At 41.1% G+C, this 15,577-nt stretch overlaps 1 protein-coding gene across 2 annotated transcripts in view; it reads right to left on the bottom strand.

The window, feature by feature from the left end:
* ABCC8 (ATP binding cassette subfamily C member 8) overlaps positions 1-15,577 on the bottom strand; it is a 138,206-nt gene that overhangs the window by 70,931 nt on the left and 51,698 nt on the right. For both annotated transcript variants that reach the window (XM_077820060.1, XM_077820061.1), the window contains exons 11-12: positions 7,379-7,419; positions 3,990-4,135 (exon numbers count right to left, since the gene is read on the bottom strand). In XM_077820060.1, the coding sequence (XP_077676186.1) occupies positions 3,990-4,135; positions 7,379-7,419 (187 nt within the window). The remainder of the gene's footprint in view (positions 1-3,989; positions 4,136-7,378; positions 7,420-15,577) is intronic.

Raw genomic sequence — 15,577 nt, 5'->3', positions numbered from 1 at the left:
AATACAGAGGTGATTGCTGGGCCCTGGTGCCAGCACAAATCCACCTTTCGACCTTGGGCAGCCTTCCTGTGGCCAAGAGACTGATGCAATAGTTTGCTCGACTAGGGAATGAATCTGGTCTAGTGGCAACAAGCATCTTAAGAATTTAAAAACCAAAGATGGGAATTAATTATCTAGTGTGGGGCAAAGGGATTTAGCTAGGAGTAATGATGGATACCAGGACAACAGTTCTCAATGGGGAGGTCTATTAGACCAAGGGAGGAGGTGGTAACATCCTGTCACTGACTATATTTATATCTAAACTGAACAAAGCAATAGAAAACAATGCTGGGGAGAATCCTGTCCTTTCAGTGGGGTGGACTAAACGATTTAGTAGAGATTTTCTAACTGACTGTGATGGGCCAAACTGTGGTTTTAACCCTTGTCCTGTGTAGGGGCTGGTGTGGAGCTGTACGCCCATTCTCCTTCTTGGGAAAATCAGGAAGAGACTGAGACAACCCCACCCCCCATGAGGTCTACCCCATGAGTACACAGACTACCTAGGCTGCATCTTCCTTTAGAATAATGCTGCCTGCTTCCTCAGGGAGGTTAGCCTGCTCTGCAGACTGATGCAGAGGAAAGAGTGAGGAGCATGGCCCCTCTGGAGTGCTGTGTGTCTCTGGAGATGTGCAGTTCCCATGCTCGTCCATGTACAGGGACTGCAGATAGGACAGGCCCTTGTGCAGTTGCACTGGGAACAAAGGGTGAGAGGCTGCAAGCATGTTTTTCTTCTATATATACCCATGTAAAGCCATGTCACAATTGTACCTTCTGAGCCTATGTTTTGCCCTCTCTGATCCTTCTTAGATTTTGCATCAAGAGGGAGGTACTTTGAATGTCAACAGTGTTACCTCAGAACACGAGACAAGTCTTCTAACTGCTAAGATGATTTCTAACAATCGGCTTATTCTCCTTCTCCTCCAACTGCTGCTGCAGCTGCACATACCATCATATACGGTAACTTAATCCTGTGAAGAACGATGATGGCTTGCTTCCCGTAGCATGACGCGGTTACATGCTTTTAAGTACTAAATGTATATGTGTTACAATGCTGTGGCTGACACAGCAGTTTCACAAACTGAAGCTATAATTTCTGGATTTCGGATATCTCCACTAGGGATCTTATTTTTAACCATCAGATTGGACAGCTGGATTAGGCAATGGTGGTTATTTGCAGAGCTAATTGCACACGTGGTTTCATATGAATCCCACTCAGATACCAAATACCACAGTTGCTCCTATACACCCCCAGTGAGGAAAAGTTGCATAGCTGTGCCCTTCACTTTTTATGTCTTCTCTCCACCTTTTAGCAGTACACCAGTCAGCTGCTTGGTTTTATTTTTATACCAAACACCCTGCAGATTAAAACTGCTTTTTAAATAGACACTTTTGAAGTCCTCACCTTGTTAGTGGCCTTTCTGCCACTAGGGGGTAATTGCCTTTCTGAATCATAAACAGCCTCCCTTTCTAAATCATACTTGCCCTGTGAGGTTTATGGATCCCATATGGTACAAAAGCCTTGAAGCTGGACTGGGCCCAACATGAATTTAACTGACATTTGTTTTGACTGTGTCAGTGAAATCCACTATGATGCTTTTAATTCGGACATTAGCTGAAGAATCAAAAAAGCTGTCAAGGTTATGAGAGGGGATACATTATCTTGAAGATCATCCTGTATTAAATATTCTGGCCAATGTTGACCTGCCTGGAGCTGTGAAATGGAAGTGTGAAGAGCCAACATCACTGCAATGTTGTCCCAGTCTGTGTTCCTCCTGGGCTGGTCCCACTCCTGGAACATATTTTGCTTCACTTAATCAGACAGTTTTTTTTCAGTTGCTGGCTATTTAACAAACCACAGGTGTTTGTTTAGAGGCCAGTTCAGGTTGTCCCAGAGACTGAAGAAAGCCAAATATACACTATCAGGTTAGGTTACCTTTATCTGACCTTATTGATAAGACTTTATTAGTAGAAAGATGAAACAGAAGGGCACAATTATAGCAAACAATTGATTTGTGTGCACTCAGCAGTTGTGTTTCCACAAGTAACAGAACAATGGACTCAGATTCTTACCACACCGACAGCAGGGAGGAAGGAGGACATGACAGGGTGGTTATGTAGTCTGAGCCTGTCCTGTCTATATTCCAAACAGGGCAATAACTTGGTAGCAAGAAGGCAATCAAATAGTAGCCAAGGGCACTGCTAACAAGAGTGACACATGGCTATCTGGGTCTTAATCTTACTTAATCAATTCCTGCCGTTGTAGGCAGGTGCCTCAAGCACTGGTAAACCTCAGTACCTCCTATTCTCTGCCTGTAACACATAATAGTGGAGTCTCCTAAGGGCTGTAATACTTTGGTCTAATTTCATTTGTGTTCAGTTTAGTGCACAGGTTTTGGTGGCTTGTGATGGACAGGAGGTCAGACTAGATGATCTGGTGGTCCCTTCTGGCCTTAAATTCTATGCCTAATTCTGTTCGAAACATTTGTCCATGAACAGAAACCCTGTCACGAGACAACCATGCCACTAACTGTTTACAAACTGTGAAAAGTTCTACAGCGGAATCATTAGTTGTGCCCAAATACGTGCTTGATGCAGCTGACAGGGTGGGGTGCTGTAAAGGCCATTGGAATCTCCATGATCCGGAGATGGATCCAATGCAGGCCACAAGCCCAGCTCGCCAACCTGGAGTAGTCCCCTGTGGGCTACTACACCAGCTGGGAATTGCAGGAGAGGATTCTATTCCAGCCACTGCCCTTATACACTTGGAAGGAGGGTGTGCATAGAGCTGGCTACATTGCTGGATGATTTTGCCACACTGGAGGAATCCTCAGCTCTCTGTTTAAATCCCCTTTGCACTACTAGAATAGCACAAATAGAATTAAGCATGAGACAGGATCTGGCCCATTGCTTTGTTAAGGCCTTAGAGAACTATATGTAATGTCACAAAGAGGTAGAAAACATGAATTAATGTTTATAAAGCACTTTGTAGAGGATACGTGCAAAGAATCATTTAATTCAATCCTGCAGTACTTGATCAGACAAAACCACCACTGAAATGAGTGGGAGTTTGGCTTGTTAAAGGCTGAAGTTTTAATTCTGCTATCACTATTGTTGGCCACAACACTCTCTTGCGTACAGCTGGCTATGAAATTGATGTGCCTTAACCACATTAGCCTGATGAGCCGTTGGCTCAGGAGAACTTGGACTTTGACACTCATTAAGCACATTCATTATGAGAAAGAAATTCATCTGGTCCAGATTGAAAATTTATTCACTCAAATTTTTCCCTGTTGACTTCAAAATTTTTATTTTAAACTGTTCTATCACAGAGCTTTCCCTGCTAAAATCTAATTCTCCCTGGACTTACAGCCAGAATCAGGGAAAAAGAATTCAGCGCAAGTGATACACATTGATGTTCATGTGCTTTTGTGATTATTTTGTTCCCTTCCACATGTTTTTATGTGGGAGGGAGAGATATAGCTGATTTTAAACAAAAAAAACCCAACCCTTAAATGAGCTTTTATCGCTTATTTCCTGTTTCTATATACACAGATGCATGCATGTGCACACACAAACAGAGCGCAGCACAGAATACACTGTAGCCACCACAGTGATGTTCATTTTACACAACAAAATCTATACAGTGAATACAATAATTTATTAACAGGCAAATCCTTACACTTTGCAGTAACGATCAACTGAAAATACGCAGGGCCAAATTCTCTGCTGGTGTAAATGGCTGCAGTATCAGGCTAGTTAGCTCCATTTCACCTAGTTCAGAGAATTTGGTCCACATATCATAACATGGGACAACACTTAAGGTAAGAGTCTGGAAAGCAATTTCCAAATAATGATGAAAAATAACCACAGCATTATTTTTGAATTATACATTGGGGAATTGAACAATAATGGCTCTCAAATGGAGGGAGGTTTCATCCAGCAACTCTTACCTGACCAGAGCTTTGACAGTAGATCTGACCACACTGGAGAGCAGGAACAGCGGGGTAACAAGAATGTGAAAGAGGGAGAGTGAGGCAAAGGCCACTGATGGGGAGAAGTCAGCATTTCCAGTCAAGTGGGCATGGACCACAAATGTCTACAAAGATACAATGATTACAGTCTTAAAAGAAGCAAATGTTTCACATTGCACTGTATTCTCCATCTTGTAATGGTCAGTGTATTGTTTTAATTGGGAAACATCATGCAACCAACCACTGCAGAGCTCCTCCTGACAGTCATTATATAGTTGTTACAATTTGCTGTTCATACATCAGTTATGTAAGAAGATTTTTATGGTCTCAGCTTTTGGTCTCATGTTGCTGTAATTCCTTTCATCCAGTGGCAAGAGGCATACATTTGGTTGTGTGATAAGTAAAAAGAGACAAGCACACTAAGGGTCAGATTGTAGCATTTAACTACTAGTATACACACGGGTTGTTAATATGGAGCCACCCAACCATAGCAAGCGCTCCGGGAGGGATTGTGTCCGAGAGGTACTATCCCTCCCATAGTTCTGAAGTGAGAAGGGGGGACATGGACACTACTCCATCCCTTTGAATGGTGCAGCCTGCTCCCCGGGGCACCTTGCCAGCTCTATAGGCTAGCGTGTATGTGGGAGACAAGGTTCAGGGCTATGACAAATTGTGAGAGGGGCTGTAAGGGAGCAGTCCCAGTGCCCCAAGCACAGGGATTGTAGTTGTGCTTAGACACTGCAGTAAGTGAAAAGGACGGGAGGTGCCTTGCACCTCTTTCTCATGGCCTCCTGTCCCCTACTCACCCATGCAAGGGCAGAGAATTGAGCTGCAGGAGCAAATAAACAAAAGAACAAAAAAGCAGGCAAGACCCATATATGCTTTAATGGTGAGATCATTGATGACTGAGAAAAAATAAAATTTGCTAGAATGGCGCTTCAAATCATGTCACACTGCATACAGAATATCTAGTCCTGAATAACCAGATCCATGGTGGGCCATAGTCTGAGCTCCTTGCAGAGTTTTCAACCCAGTCTCATTCAAGCAAAGTCCCCCTGGGATTCTATTTTCTGATATTTATTGCATGAGCTCAGTAATTACTCCTCAACCTGCAAATCATTAAGGTCTTTCTCTCCTCAAGGCCTGGTCTACACCAAGCTTAAAATTTTTCCCCATTGTAGTGGCACCATTTTAGCTCCATAGGTTTTAGTCCTATGCAGAGCATGAGTGCAGACAAGGTGCCAGTGATTTTACAACCATGTTTGTCTAGACTTGTTCTAAGCAGGGTTAGAGGATACAAAGATAAAAATGCCTGTGGGATTGTCTGCACTCATGCTTCCACTGTGACTACCACCAATAGAGCTGTGCTAAGGCTTCTGCCACTGTGGGAAAGGTTAAGAAAAAGCTTGGTGCACACACAGTCCCAGATCTGTGGTGAGTCTGGGAAGAATAAGGAGTTTTGTTCCATATAGTTCTGTTACTGTTGATTCAAAAGGCTTGACTTCAGTGGGAATGGGTTGGACCGTTACCGAATCATAGTAATGTAGGGCTGGTGAGGACCTTTAGAGGTCATCTAATCCAGCCCCCTGGGGACGTAGGACCAAGTATGCCGTCACCATCCCTGACACTTGTTTGTTCTGTTCTTAAAAACCTCCAATGATGGAGATTCTACAAGGTTCCTTGGAAGCCTGTTCCAGAGCTTAACTATCCTTATAGTTAGAAAGTTTTTTCTAATATCCTATTTAAATCTTCCTTGCTGCAGATTAAGCCCATTACTTGTTATCTCACCTTCAGTGGCGATGGAAAACTATTGATCATCGTCCCGCTTTATAAAAAGCCCTTAACGTATTTGAAGACTTATCAGTAAGGCTAAGATTTAATTATGGGTATTTTTAGTAAAAGTCATGGACAGGTCACGAGCAATAAAAAAAAAATTCACGGCCGGTGACCTGTCCATGACTTTTACTATATAAATACCCCTGACTAAAACTTAGCAGCTCCTGGGGCCCAGGGTGCTGCTGCTCTGGGGGGCCCCAGTACATGGCTGCCGTGGGGGTCCAGGGGCCGATGCCTAGCCCCTGCACTGGCCGCGGGGGCTGACTACCCCCCCAGCCACCCCTGTTCCGAGGCCCCAGGGACCGCTGCTTGGGTGCTTCCCCCGGGCCAGCCACCCGAGTAGCGACTGGTGCAGCTGGCCCCAGGGAAGCTCCTGGGACCGCTGCTCAGACCCTCCCTCAGGGATGACCCTGGGACCACTGCTCAGTCGCCCCGGGACCACCTGAGCAGCAGCCGGTGTGGCTGGCCCCAGGGCTACTCCAGCAGCACCCGGTGTGGCAGGCCACAGGGCGCTCGAGCAGCTGGCCCAGGGATCAGCTGCACCGGCCATTGCAGCTACAAAAGTCACGGAATCCATGACCTCTGTGACAGAATTGCAGTCTTACTTATCAGATCCCTCCTCAGTCTTCTTTTCTCAAGACTAAAACATGCTGTCCTCTGGACTCTCTCTAATTTGTCCACATCTTTCTAAAGTGTGGCACCTAAAACTGGACCCAGTACTCCGGGTGAGGCCTCATCAGTGCCAAGCAGAGTGAACAATTGCCTCCCATATCTTACATACAACACTCTTGTTAATACACCCCAGAATGTATTCAACTTGTGATCCATGTTAAACCCAAGATCTTCTGCAGTACTACCACCTCACCAGTTTTTTCCCATTTTGTATTTGTACATCTGATTTCTCCTTCCCAAGTGTAGTACTTTGCATTTTTCTTTATTGAATTTCATCTTGTTGATTTCAGACCAATTCTCCCATTTGTCAAGGTCCTTTTGAATTCTAATCCTGTCTTTCAAAGTGCCTGCAACCCCTCCCAGCTTGGGGTCATACACAAATTTTATAAGCATACTCTCCTCTCCATTATCAAAGTCATTAATGAAAACATTGAACAGTAACAGACCCACGACTGATCCCTGAAGGACCCCACAAAATTTGTCCCCCTAGTTTAACCGCCAGCTATGAATAACTGTTCTTTGAATATGGTATTTTAACAGTTTTGCACCCATTTTACAGTAATTTCACGCTGACCAAATTTCCCTAGTTTGCTTATGAGAATGTAACGTGGGACTGTGTCAAAAGCCTTACTAAAAAGAAAGCTACATCATGCCTACAGCTTACCCCTTTAGCCACTAGGGAAGTAATATTTAAAAAAACCCTTAGGCACTTCTTTTTAGATTAGCAAAAGCAAGTGAAATCAGATGTTTCTGGTGCAGCATTTGACAGATCTCAGTTTGGAATCTCCCAGCCTTCGCTTTACGAAAAATCAGGTCGATCTGGCTTGTAAACACTGCTATTTAGAAAAGTTCATACTTACTATAAGTACAGCTGCAATTGGTATTGCTGCATTCATGAAAACTGTGAAGGAAAACATGCATCACTATTTAGATAGTTTATACTGAGCAGTCGAAAATATTTACAATACAATGAGTATACAATATAAACTAGTATTTGACTTTACTATGGCATTTCCTATGTTTAGAATAGGAGAAATACACAAATATTGTGGTAAATTTAACTACTGCAGCCAATATATTTGTATTTTTTTTTTATGGTGTCCACAGTATATTGCACTCCAGATTGTAAAAATACACAGCACCCATCAAATCACTGTATGGATAGATTATTGGTTTATACATTGCATTGCACTGTCAAGAGGAAGTTTTTCTTTTTTCTGGTGCTCTTTTGGTGCGATAGGTAGCAATTGTGCCATTACTGACATATCCTCCACTCAGTAACATTCCAAAATAATTACAATCATGATTACAGTAACAGATGCATTTTGAGACAGGAGTTAACTGTCAGGTTACTGCTGAAAGATCATATTAATCCCTGGCTTCAATTGAGTCATTCTCTGTATACACCAGGAATGGATTTGGCCCATCCTATTTTGCTATATTTCAGGAGAGAATCATTTAAAGGTTCTATTATAAAATTGCAGGACTACAGCTTCCCTGTTAGTAAAAAATAACAAGGAAAGGGGCAGGTGTTGGGAAGAGTGACAGGTTTTTATACTGATATTTTCTTGTAACCATCTCTTCTGTGAGTCAGGGTTTGTGACCTAACAGAAGGGGAAACGAGTGGGGTTGCTTAGGTACAAGAATCTGCAGAGAATGGTCCCAAAAGCTGCAGATCCCTGACGCTAGGGATAGAGCTGAAATCTCTTCACATAGTGGGGAAAAAAGGTGTTCTTGTGATTAAGGCTTGTGACCTGGGCTTCAGAAGACTTGGCTTTTATTCCAAGCTCGGCCACTGACTTCCTCTGTGACCTTGGGCAAGTCACTTGATTCTCTGACTCATTCTTCATCTAGGAGATAGGGATAATAATACTTGTTTTATCAGTCTTGTCCATTTGGATTGTAACCTCTTTGGGATGGGGACTGTCTCTTGATATGTATTTGTACAGTGCCTAAATATGATGGGGCCTACAGGTGCTGCTGCAATACAAATAATGAACTGTAGTTTCCTCTCTGTCCTCTAGCTGTATGGTCCCTCCTGTGGTATGGTGTCATTGATTTCCCCAATATGGCCAGGTTATTAAGCACAGATGGTTGGGGACTGGAAAGAATGTGTGGCTTCTGGCTGGGGTCCACTTTCAGACCGGACATGAATATAAACTAACAACTTTACATAATGACTGATTATCTGTTTGGAAGCATAGGAAGAACCTTGCTTGTTTTTGTCAGAGTCAGCTGTGGTCACATCACAAGCTATTCACTCCTCTATCTAAACCCATTTACTTGAGCTTTTGTTTTGCCCAGTCTTATTTCACTATCTGAGTATAATTGAGAAAAAGAAAAAATTTAAAATCTATTGAAAAAATAAAGAAAACTAATTCCTTTCCCTTAGTTAAATATTTTTCTCACTATAGCAAGAGGTGAACTTAGAAAGGTCACAGATATCTCATTTATATATATTCTAGTAATTTGTTTTAAAGAGCCACTGATTTAATTAAGAATTTTGTTCTCAAGCTTCCTGCACCCACTAGTGGAAAGGCCTGGGATTTATGCAGCTATGCAATTTGTGCAATATGCAGTGCTGTTGTAGCCATGTTACAACATCCAAGGATATTAAAAAGACAAGGTGGGTGAGGTAATCTCTTTTAGTAGACCAACTTCTATTGGTGAGAGAGAGAAGCTTTCAAGCATACACAGAGCTTTTCTTCAGGTCACTCTGTGCAATAGTTAACCCACAAGAATGGGAAAAGCGGCAGAGTTGTGTGGCACCTTATAGACTAACAGACGTATTGGAGCATGAGCTTTCATGGGTTAATACCCACTTTGTTGGATACATGTAGTGGAAATTTCCAGAGGCAGGTATAAATATGCAAGCAAGAATCAGAACTTCTTCTCTGTACCCCAAAGGACAGTTATTGCCATCATTGAGACTTCAAACAAGGGGAATTTTTCTTCTAAAACTCTCTCTCCAGCCCCACAGTCCCGTATTTGCTCCTCCTTCACCTGGAGAACTCCCTCTCGAAACTCCCTGTCAGGCCTCAGATGATGTTATCTTGCCTTAGAAGCTCAATGCTGTAGAGGTCCAGTCCAGCTGCTGATTAGTACCCAGAACAGGAAACCCAGACCAAACAGGAAGCACAAGGGACAATCACTCAGACCTTAAAGTTTCAAAGCATATCAAGAAGGCTGAGAATTCTTCACTAGTCATTTATGCAACATGCAGAAGTTTTGAGACAGTCATATTCCTTCTGCTGGGGGAAACAGTCCACTTAGTGCATTCAGCTGGAAGAGAGAATGTCAGCACACAGCAACCAGTTACAAAATGGTCACTTTAGGGCTGCAGCTGCTTGTCTCTCTCCTGCTCCAGCCACTGGACTATAAATTTATATTAAGCATTCTAATCAAGGAATTGAGGACTTTCCAATGATTTGGAAGCAGTCAGAGACTTGACTTAAGCCAGCAGTTTATTCCATCACTACTACAAGCCTGAACCAAGAACTTTGCATTTATTAGCTGGCCCTTTAAAAAAATGGCAGAGACATTTCCACTACATGCATCTGACGAAGTGGGTATTCACCCATGAAAGCTCATGCTCTAATACGTCTGTTAGTCTATAAGGTGCCACAGGACTCTTTGCCGCTTTCACAGATCCAGATTAACACAGCTACCCGTCTGAAGCTTGACAAGAATGGGAAAGATATCTGCTTGTTGTCATTACTGAACATAGCACTCTCTTAAATCTCTTTTAAGAAGGGCATTAGGCATATTAGGGATGAATTTATTAGTAGGGGAACTCTATATCCTAGTAAAGAGCACCGGGAAGAAGTTGGTAAAATACACGTAGGAGCTAGTGAGGAACAGTGGGGAAAAAAAGTCCTATTTAAATATAACACACGAAGGCAAGCAACAGAATATTGACAAAATGCACAAGTGCTTATATTTAAATGCTAGAAGGATAAATACTAAGATGGGGGAATTGGAGCGCCTGGCATTAAATGAGGATATTGATATAACAGGCATCATAGAAATTTGGTGGAATTAAGATAACCAATGGGACACAGTAACCAGGGTACAAAAATATATAGGAATGACAGAGTGGGTGGCATCAGTGGGAGAGTGGCACTATATGTGAAAGAAATCACAGAGTCAAATAAAGTAAAAATCTTAAATGAACCAAAGTACCGTAGAACTATAGAACTCTGGATAGAAATTCCATGCTTGAATAATAAGAGTATAGTAAGAGGAACATACTACCAACCACCTGATCAGAATGGCGACAGCAATTGTGAAATTCTCAGGGAGATTAGAGAGGCTACAAAGGCAGAAACTGCAAAAATAATGAGGGATTTCAACTATTCTCAGATTGACTGGATACGTGTCACTTTCGGAATAGATGCAGAGACAATATTTCTATACACATTATATGACTACTTCATGAAGCAGCTTGGAACCCACAAGGAAAGAGGTAATTCCTGATTTAGTCTTAAGTGGAGCACAGTATCTGGTCCAAGAGGTGAATGTAGCTGACCTGCTTGGAAATGGTGACCATAATGTAATTAAATTTAACATCCTTGTACGGGAAAAATTCCAAAGAAACCCACTACAGTAGCATTCAACTTCATAAAGGGGAACGACACAAAAATGAAGAAGCTAGTTAAACGGAAATTAAAAGGAACAGTCACAAAGGTGAAATGCCTGCAAACTGCATGAAGACTAGCTTAAAACATTATAATAGATGTTTTTAAACTAAATGTATACTCAAAATTAAAAAAAAAAAAACATAGTAAGAGCACCAAAAATGCAACCATGGCTAAACTATAGAGTAAAAGAGGTGGTTAGAGGCAAAAACGTATCGTTTAAAAACTGGAAGTCAAATCCTAATGAGGAAAATAGAAAGGAGCATAAACTCTGGCAAGTCAAATGTAAAGTATAATAAGGCAATCCAAAAAAGAATTTGAAGAGCAACTAGCTAATTACATCAGAAGCAAGAAGCCTGCCAAACAGTCAATGGGACCATTGGATGATCAAGGATCACTCAAGGACTCTTTACATTAGTCTTTGCTGCAGAGGATATTGGATATGGAGGCCCCCACAGCCATGCCATTCTTTTTATGTAACAAATCTGAGGAAATGTCCCAGACTGAATTGTCAATAGAGGAGGTTTTAGAACAAACTGGTAAATTAAAACAGTACTAAATCACCAGGACCAGATGGTGTTCACCCCAGAGTTCTGAAGGAACTCAAATATGAAATTGCAGAACTACTCACTGTGGTATGTAACCTATTGCCAGATGACTGAAGAGTAGCTAACATAATACCAATTAAAAAAAAATCTCCAGAGGCAATTCTGGCAATTACAGGCCAGTAAGAATGACTTCAGTACCAGGCAAATTGGTTGAAACGATAGTAAAGAACAATATAATCAGACACATAGATAAACATGATATGTTAGGGAAGAACCAATACGGCTTTTGTCAAGGGAAATTATACCTCACCAATTTATCAGAATTGTTTGAGGACGCCAACATCATGTGGACAAGAGTGATCCAGTTGATATAGTGTACTTGGACTTTCAGAAAGCCTGTAACAAGGTCCCTCATTAAAGGCTCATAAGCAAACTAAGCAGTCATGGTGTAAGAGGGAGGGTCTTTTCATGGGTCAGTAACTGGTTAAAAGATAGGAAACAAAGTGTAAGAATAAATAGCCAGTTTTTACAATGGAGAGAGAGGTAAATAGCAGGTTCTCCCAAGGATCTGTACTTGGACTTGTGGTATTCAACATATTCATAAATGATCTGGAAAAGTGGGTCAACAGTGGCATGGCAAAATTTGCAGATGATACAAACTTATTCAAGATAGTTAAGCCCTAAGCTCACTGCAAAGAGCTACAAAGGAATCTCACTAAACTGGGTCACTTTGTCACAAAATGACAGATGAAATTCAATGTTGAAAAGTGCGAAGTCATGCACATTAGCAAAACCAAGCCTAACTATATGTACTAAATGGTGGGGTCTAAATTAGCTGTTACCACTCAAGAAAGAAATCTTGGTGACATTGTGGATAGTTCTCTGAAAACTTTCTTTATGTGTTCAGTGGCAGTCAAAAAAGGTTAACAATGTATTAGGAATAGTTAATAGTTAATAGTTAACAAACTATTAGGAAAGAGATAAATATTAAAACAGAAAATATCATAATGCCACCATATAAAACCATGATACACCCACACCTTGAATACTGTGTGCAGTTCGGGCCACCCCATCTCAAAACAGATATATTAGAATTGGAAAAGGTGCAGAGAAGGGCAACAAAAATGAGTTGGGGTATGGAACCACTAAAAAGACTGGGACTGTTTATCTTAAAAGAGAGACAACTTAGCGGGGATATGATCGAGGTCTACGAAATCATGCAAGATATAGAGGAAGTGAATAGGGAAGTGTTATTAACCCTTCACATAATACTAGAACTAATAGTCACCCGATGAGAATAGGCAATTTTAAAACAAAACAGCAGGTTTAAAACTACCATAAAGTAGTACTTCATACAACACACAGGCAACCTGTGCAACTCATTACCACGGCCTGTTGTGAAGGCAAAAGTATAAATGGGTTCAAAAAGGAACTAGATAAGTTCATGGAGGAAGGTCCATCAATGGCTATTAGCCAAGATGGTCAGGGAGGCAATCCCATGTTTCAGGCGTCCTTAAACCTCCAACTGCCAGAAGCTGGGACTGGATGACAGGGCATCGATCACTTGATAATTGCCCTGTTCTGCTCATATTCTCCGAAGCATCTGGCACTGGCCACTGTCAGAGACAGGATGCTGGGCTAGATGGACCATAAGGTAATACATTGCTTCTTTCCTTGGGGGTTCCAAGCTGCTCCATGAAGCAGTCATTTAATGTGTATAGAAATTTTGATAGACAGACAGGCAGACTGGAATGGTAGAGTCATCCATTCTAATGTTCTTTTATTTTGGCTTGGTGAAATTTGATTTTTATGGGGGTTTTATTATTTTTATAGCTATCTATATTTATTTTTAAGCATTGTTTCCAATTATTGATTTACATTTTCACAGTTCAAAATTATGGATTCTAAGCATTTTTTCAATTTTTATTGATTTAAATTTTCACAGTTATAGGAAATTAAAAGGGGTCACACAATAATTATTTAATGTTTTTAATCTCAATTTCTGCTGTCATTAAAGTTTTATAACAGTGAAAAACTCAACTGTTTGGAATAGCCTTCCAAGGGAAGCAGTGGGGGCAAAAGATCTATCTGGCTTTAAGATTAAACTCGATAAGTTTATGGAGGAGATGGTATGATGGGATAACATGGTTTTGGTAATTAAATATTTATGGTAAATAGGCCCAATGGCCTGTGATGGGATATTAGATGGGGTGGGATCTGAGTTACCCAGGAAAGAATTTTCTGTAGTATCTGGCTGGTGAATCTTGCCCATATGCTCAGGGTTTAGCCGATCGCCATATTTGGGGTCGGGAAGGAATTTTCCTCCAGGGCAGATTGGAAGAGGCCCTGGAGGTTTTTCGCCTTCCTCTGTAGCATGGGGCATGGGTCACTTGCTGGAGAATTCTCTGCTCCTTGAAGTCTTTAAACCACGATTTGAGGACTTCAATAGCTCAGACATAGGTGAAAGGTTTTTCGCAGGAGTGGTGGGTGAAATTCTGTTGTGCAGGAGGTCAGACTAGATGATCATATTGGTCCCTTCTGACCTAAATATCTATGAATCTATGAAACTGTCAACATCAGCTGTCATAATATACAAAGCAAATATCCTCAAATCAAACTCTAAGAAGATCTCAAGCAGTATTCTCTTACTTTGCCTATCTGTAAATTCCAAATATTATTGATGGAAATATTTTTTCTTCAGTTCATGTGTGTACAAAGAAGTCGATGTTTACTGACATTTACCGATAAAAATCTACTTCTTCCAAGCCTAAGCGTATTATGAGATACCTCATTGCATCTATCATAGGAAAATACCAGTAGTTTCGTAACACTAAAGAAAGAGGTTAACCTCAATTTTTATTTATATCCATTCCTGTCTTTTCCTCTCACCAGGCTTAGTCAATGTTCAGACAGTAAAAATATTCCCAAGTTATTTTATCTTCTCCTGCGGAATGTCCTCATTTGACCCTCAAACAATTCTGGCTGACTCCCTGGCTGTCCTTTTTTGGACATGAACTCCCAGAAGGATTTAGTGTGCTGTTAGACATTGGTAGACGATCCTTCCTGTTTTCAAACATTAAAAAAGATCTGTAATGAATCCTGAAAACGTTCTCCATTTTTTCATGTTCTATATGTTTAAAAAAATGAATTTGTCATGTTAATGTAGCTCTAATTCTTATTTAGAGTATTTGCATTAATTAATATTGCATATATTTATATTTCCAGGCAAAAACTTGGTTAAAGCTAGAATTAAATTGTGAATATTGATCAATAATTAGGCAATTTTTTTGAAAGGAAAATGATTTCCCCCCTCCGTTCCCTCCCAAACAACCCACAAATGTTTAAAAGCCTGGAAAATTCAAAGTCAAGTTTACATTTAAAAAAAGATAAAATGAAATTTTTGTGCTGAAGTTCAAAACCACCTCAACTCTGTCCCCCATGACCTTCCTGCTGCACAGTTGTCACATGTATGAAATATGGAGAAATTATGATGCAGGATAAGGAATGTTTTCCTAAGGCCTTTAAGAAATTTGCATCCTGCAGCTGTGGGTTTCTTAAATCCACTAAGCCACTGTATTTGAAGTTTACCTGTGGGAGTTTTGAAGTACATAGATTTGGTTTTTGTGCATGTCTAAGCAGAGAACACAGCAAAGTTTGGTCATGGATAGACCCTCTTCTGCTGCAGACTGCCCACCGGCAATATTCTCCTCCAGCATATGATCATAACAGTGACCTATCCAACTGATTCACTTGCGGGTAGGGGGAAAATGGTTGTTGTGGGCAGGACTGGAGGTGAAATCCTGATTCTATGGAAGTCCATGGGAGTTTTGCCAGTTATTTCAATGGGGCCAACTAATTTCTTTAAATGAAACTA

The sequence above is a fragment of the Eretmochelys imbricata genome, chromosome 6 (assembly GCF_965152235.1).
Source record: "Eretmochelys imbricata isolate rEreImb1 chromosome 6, rEreImb1.hap1, whole genome shotgun sequence".
Lineage (NCBI taxonomy): Eukaryota > Metazoa > Chordata > Testudines > Cheloniidae > Eretmochelys > Eretmochelys imbricata.
The sequence above is the reverse complement of the archived record's forward strand: the minus strand, read 5'-3'. Positions and strand labels throughout refer to the sequence as shown.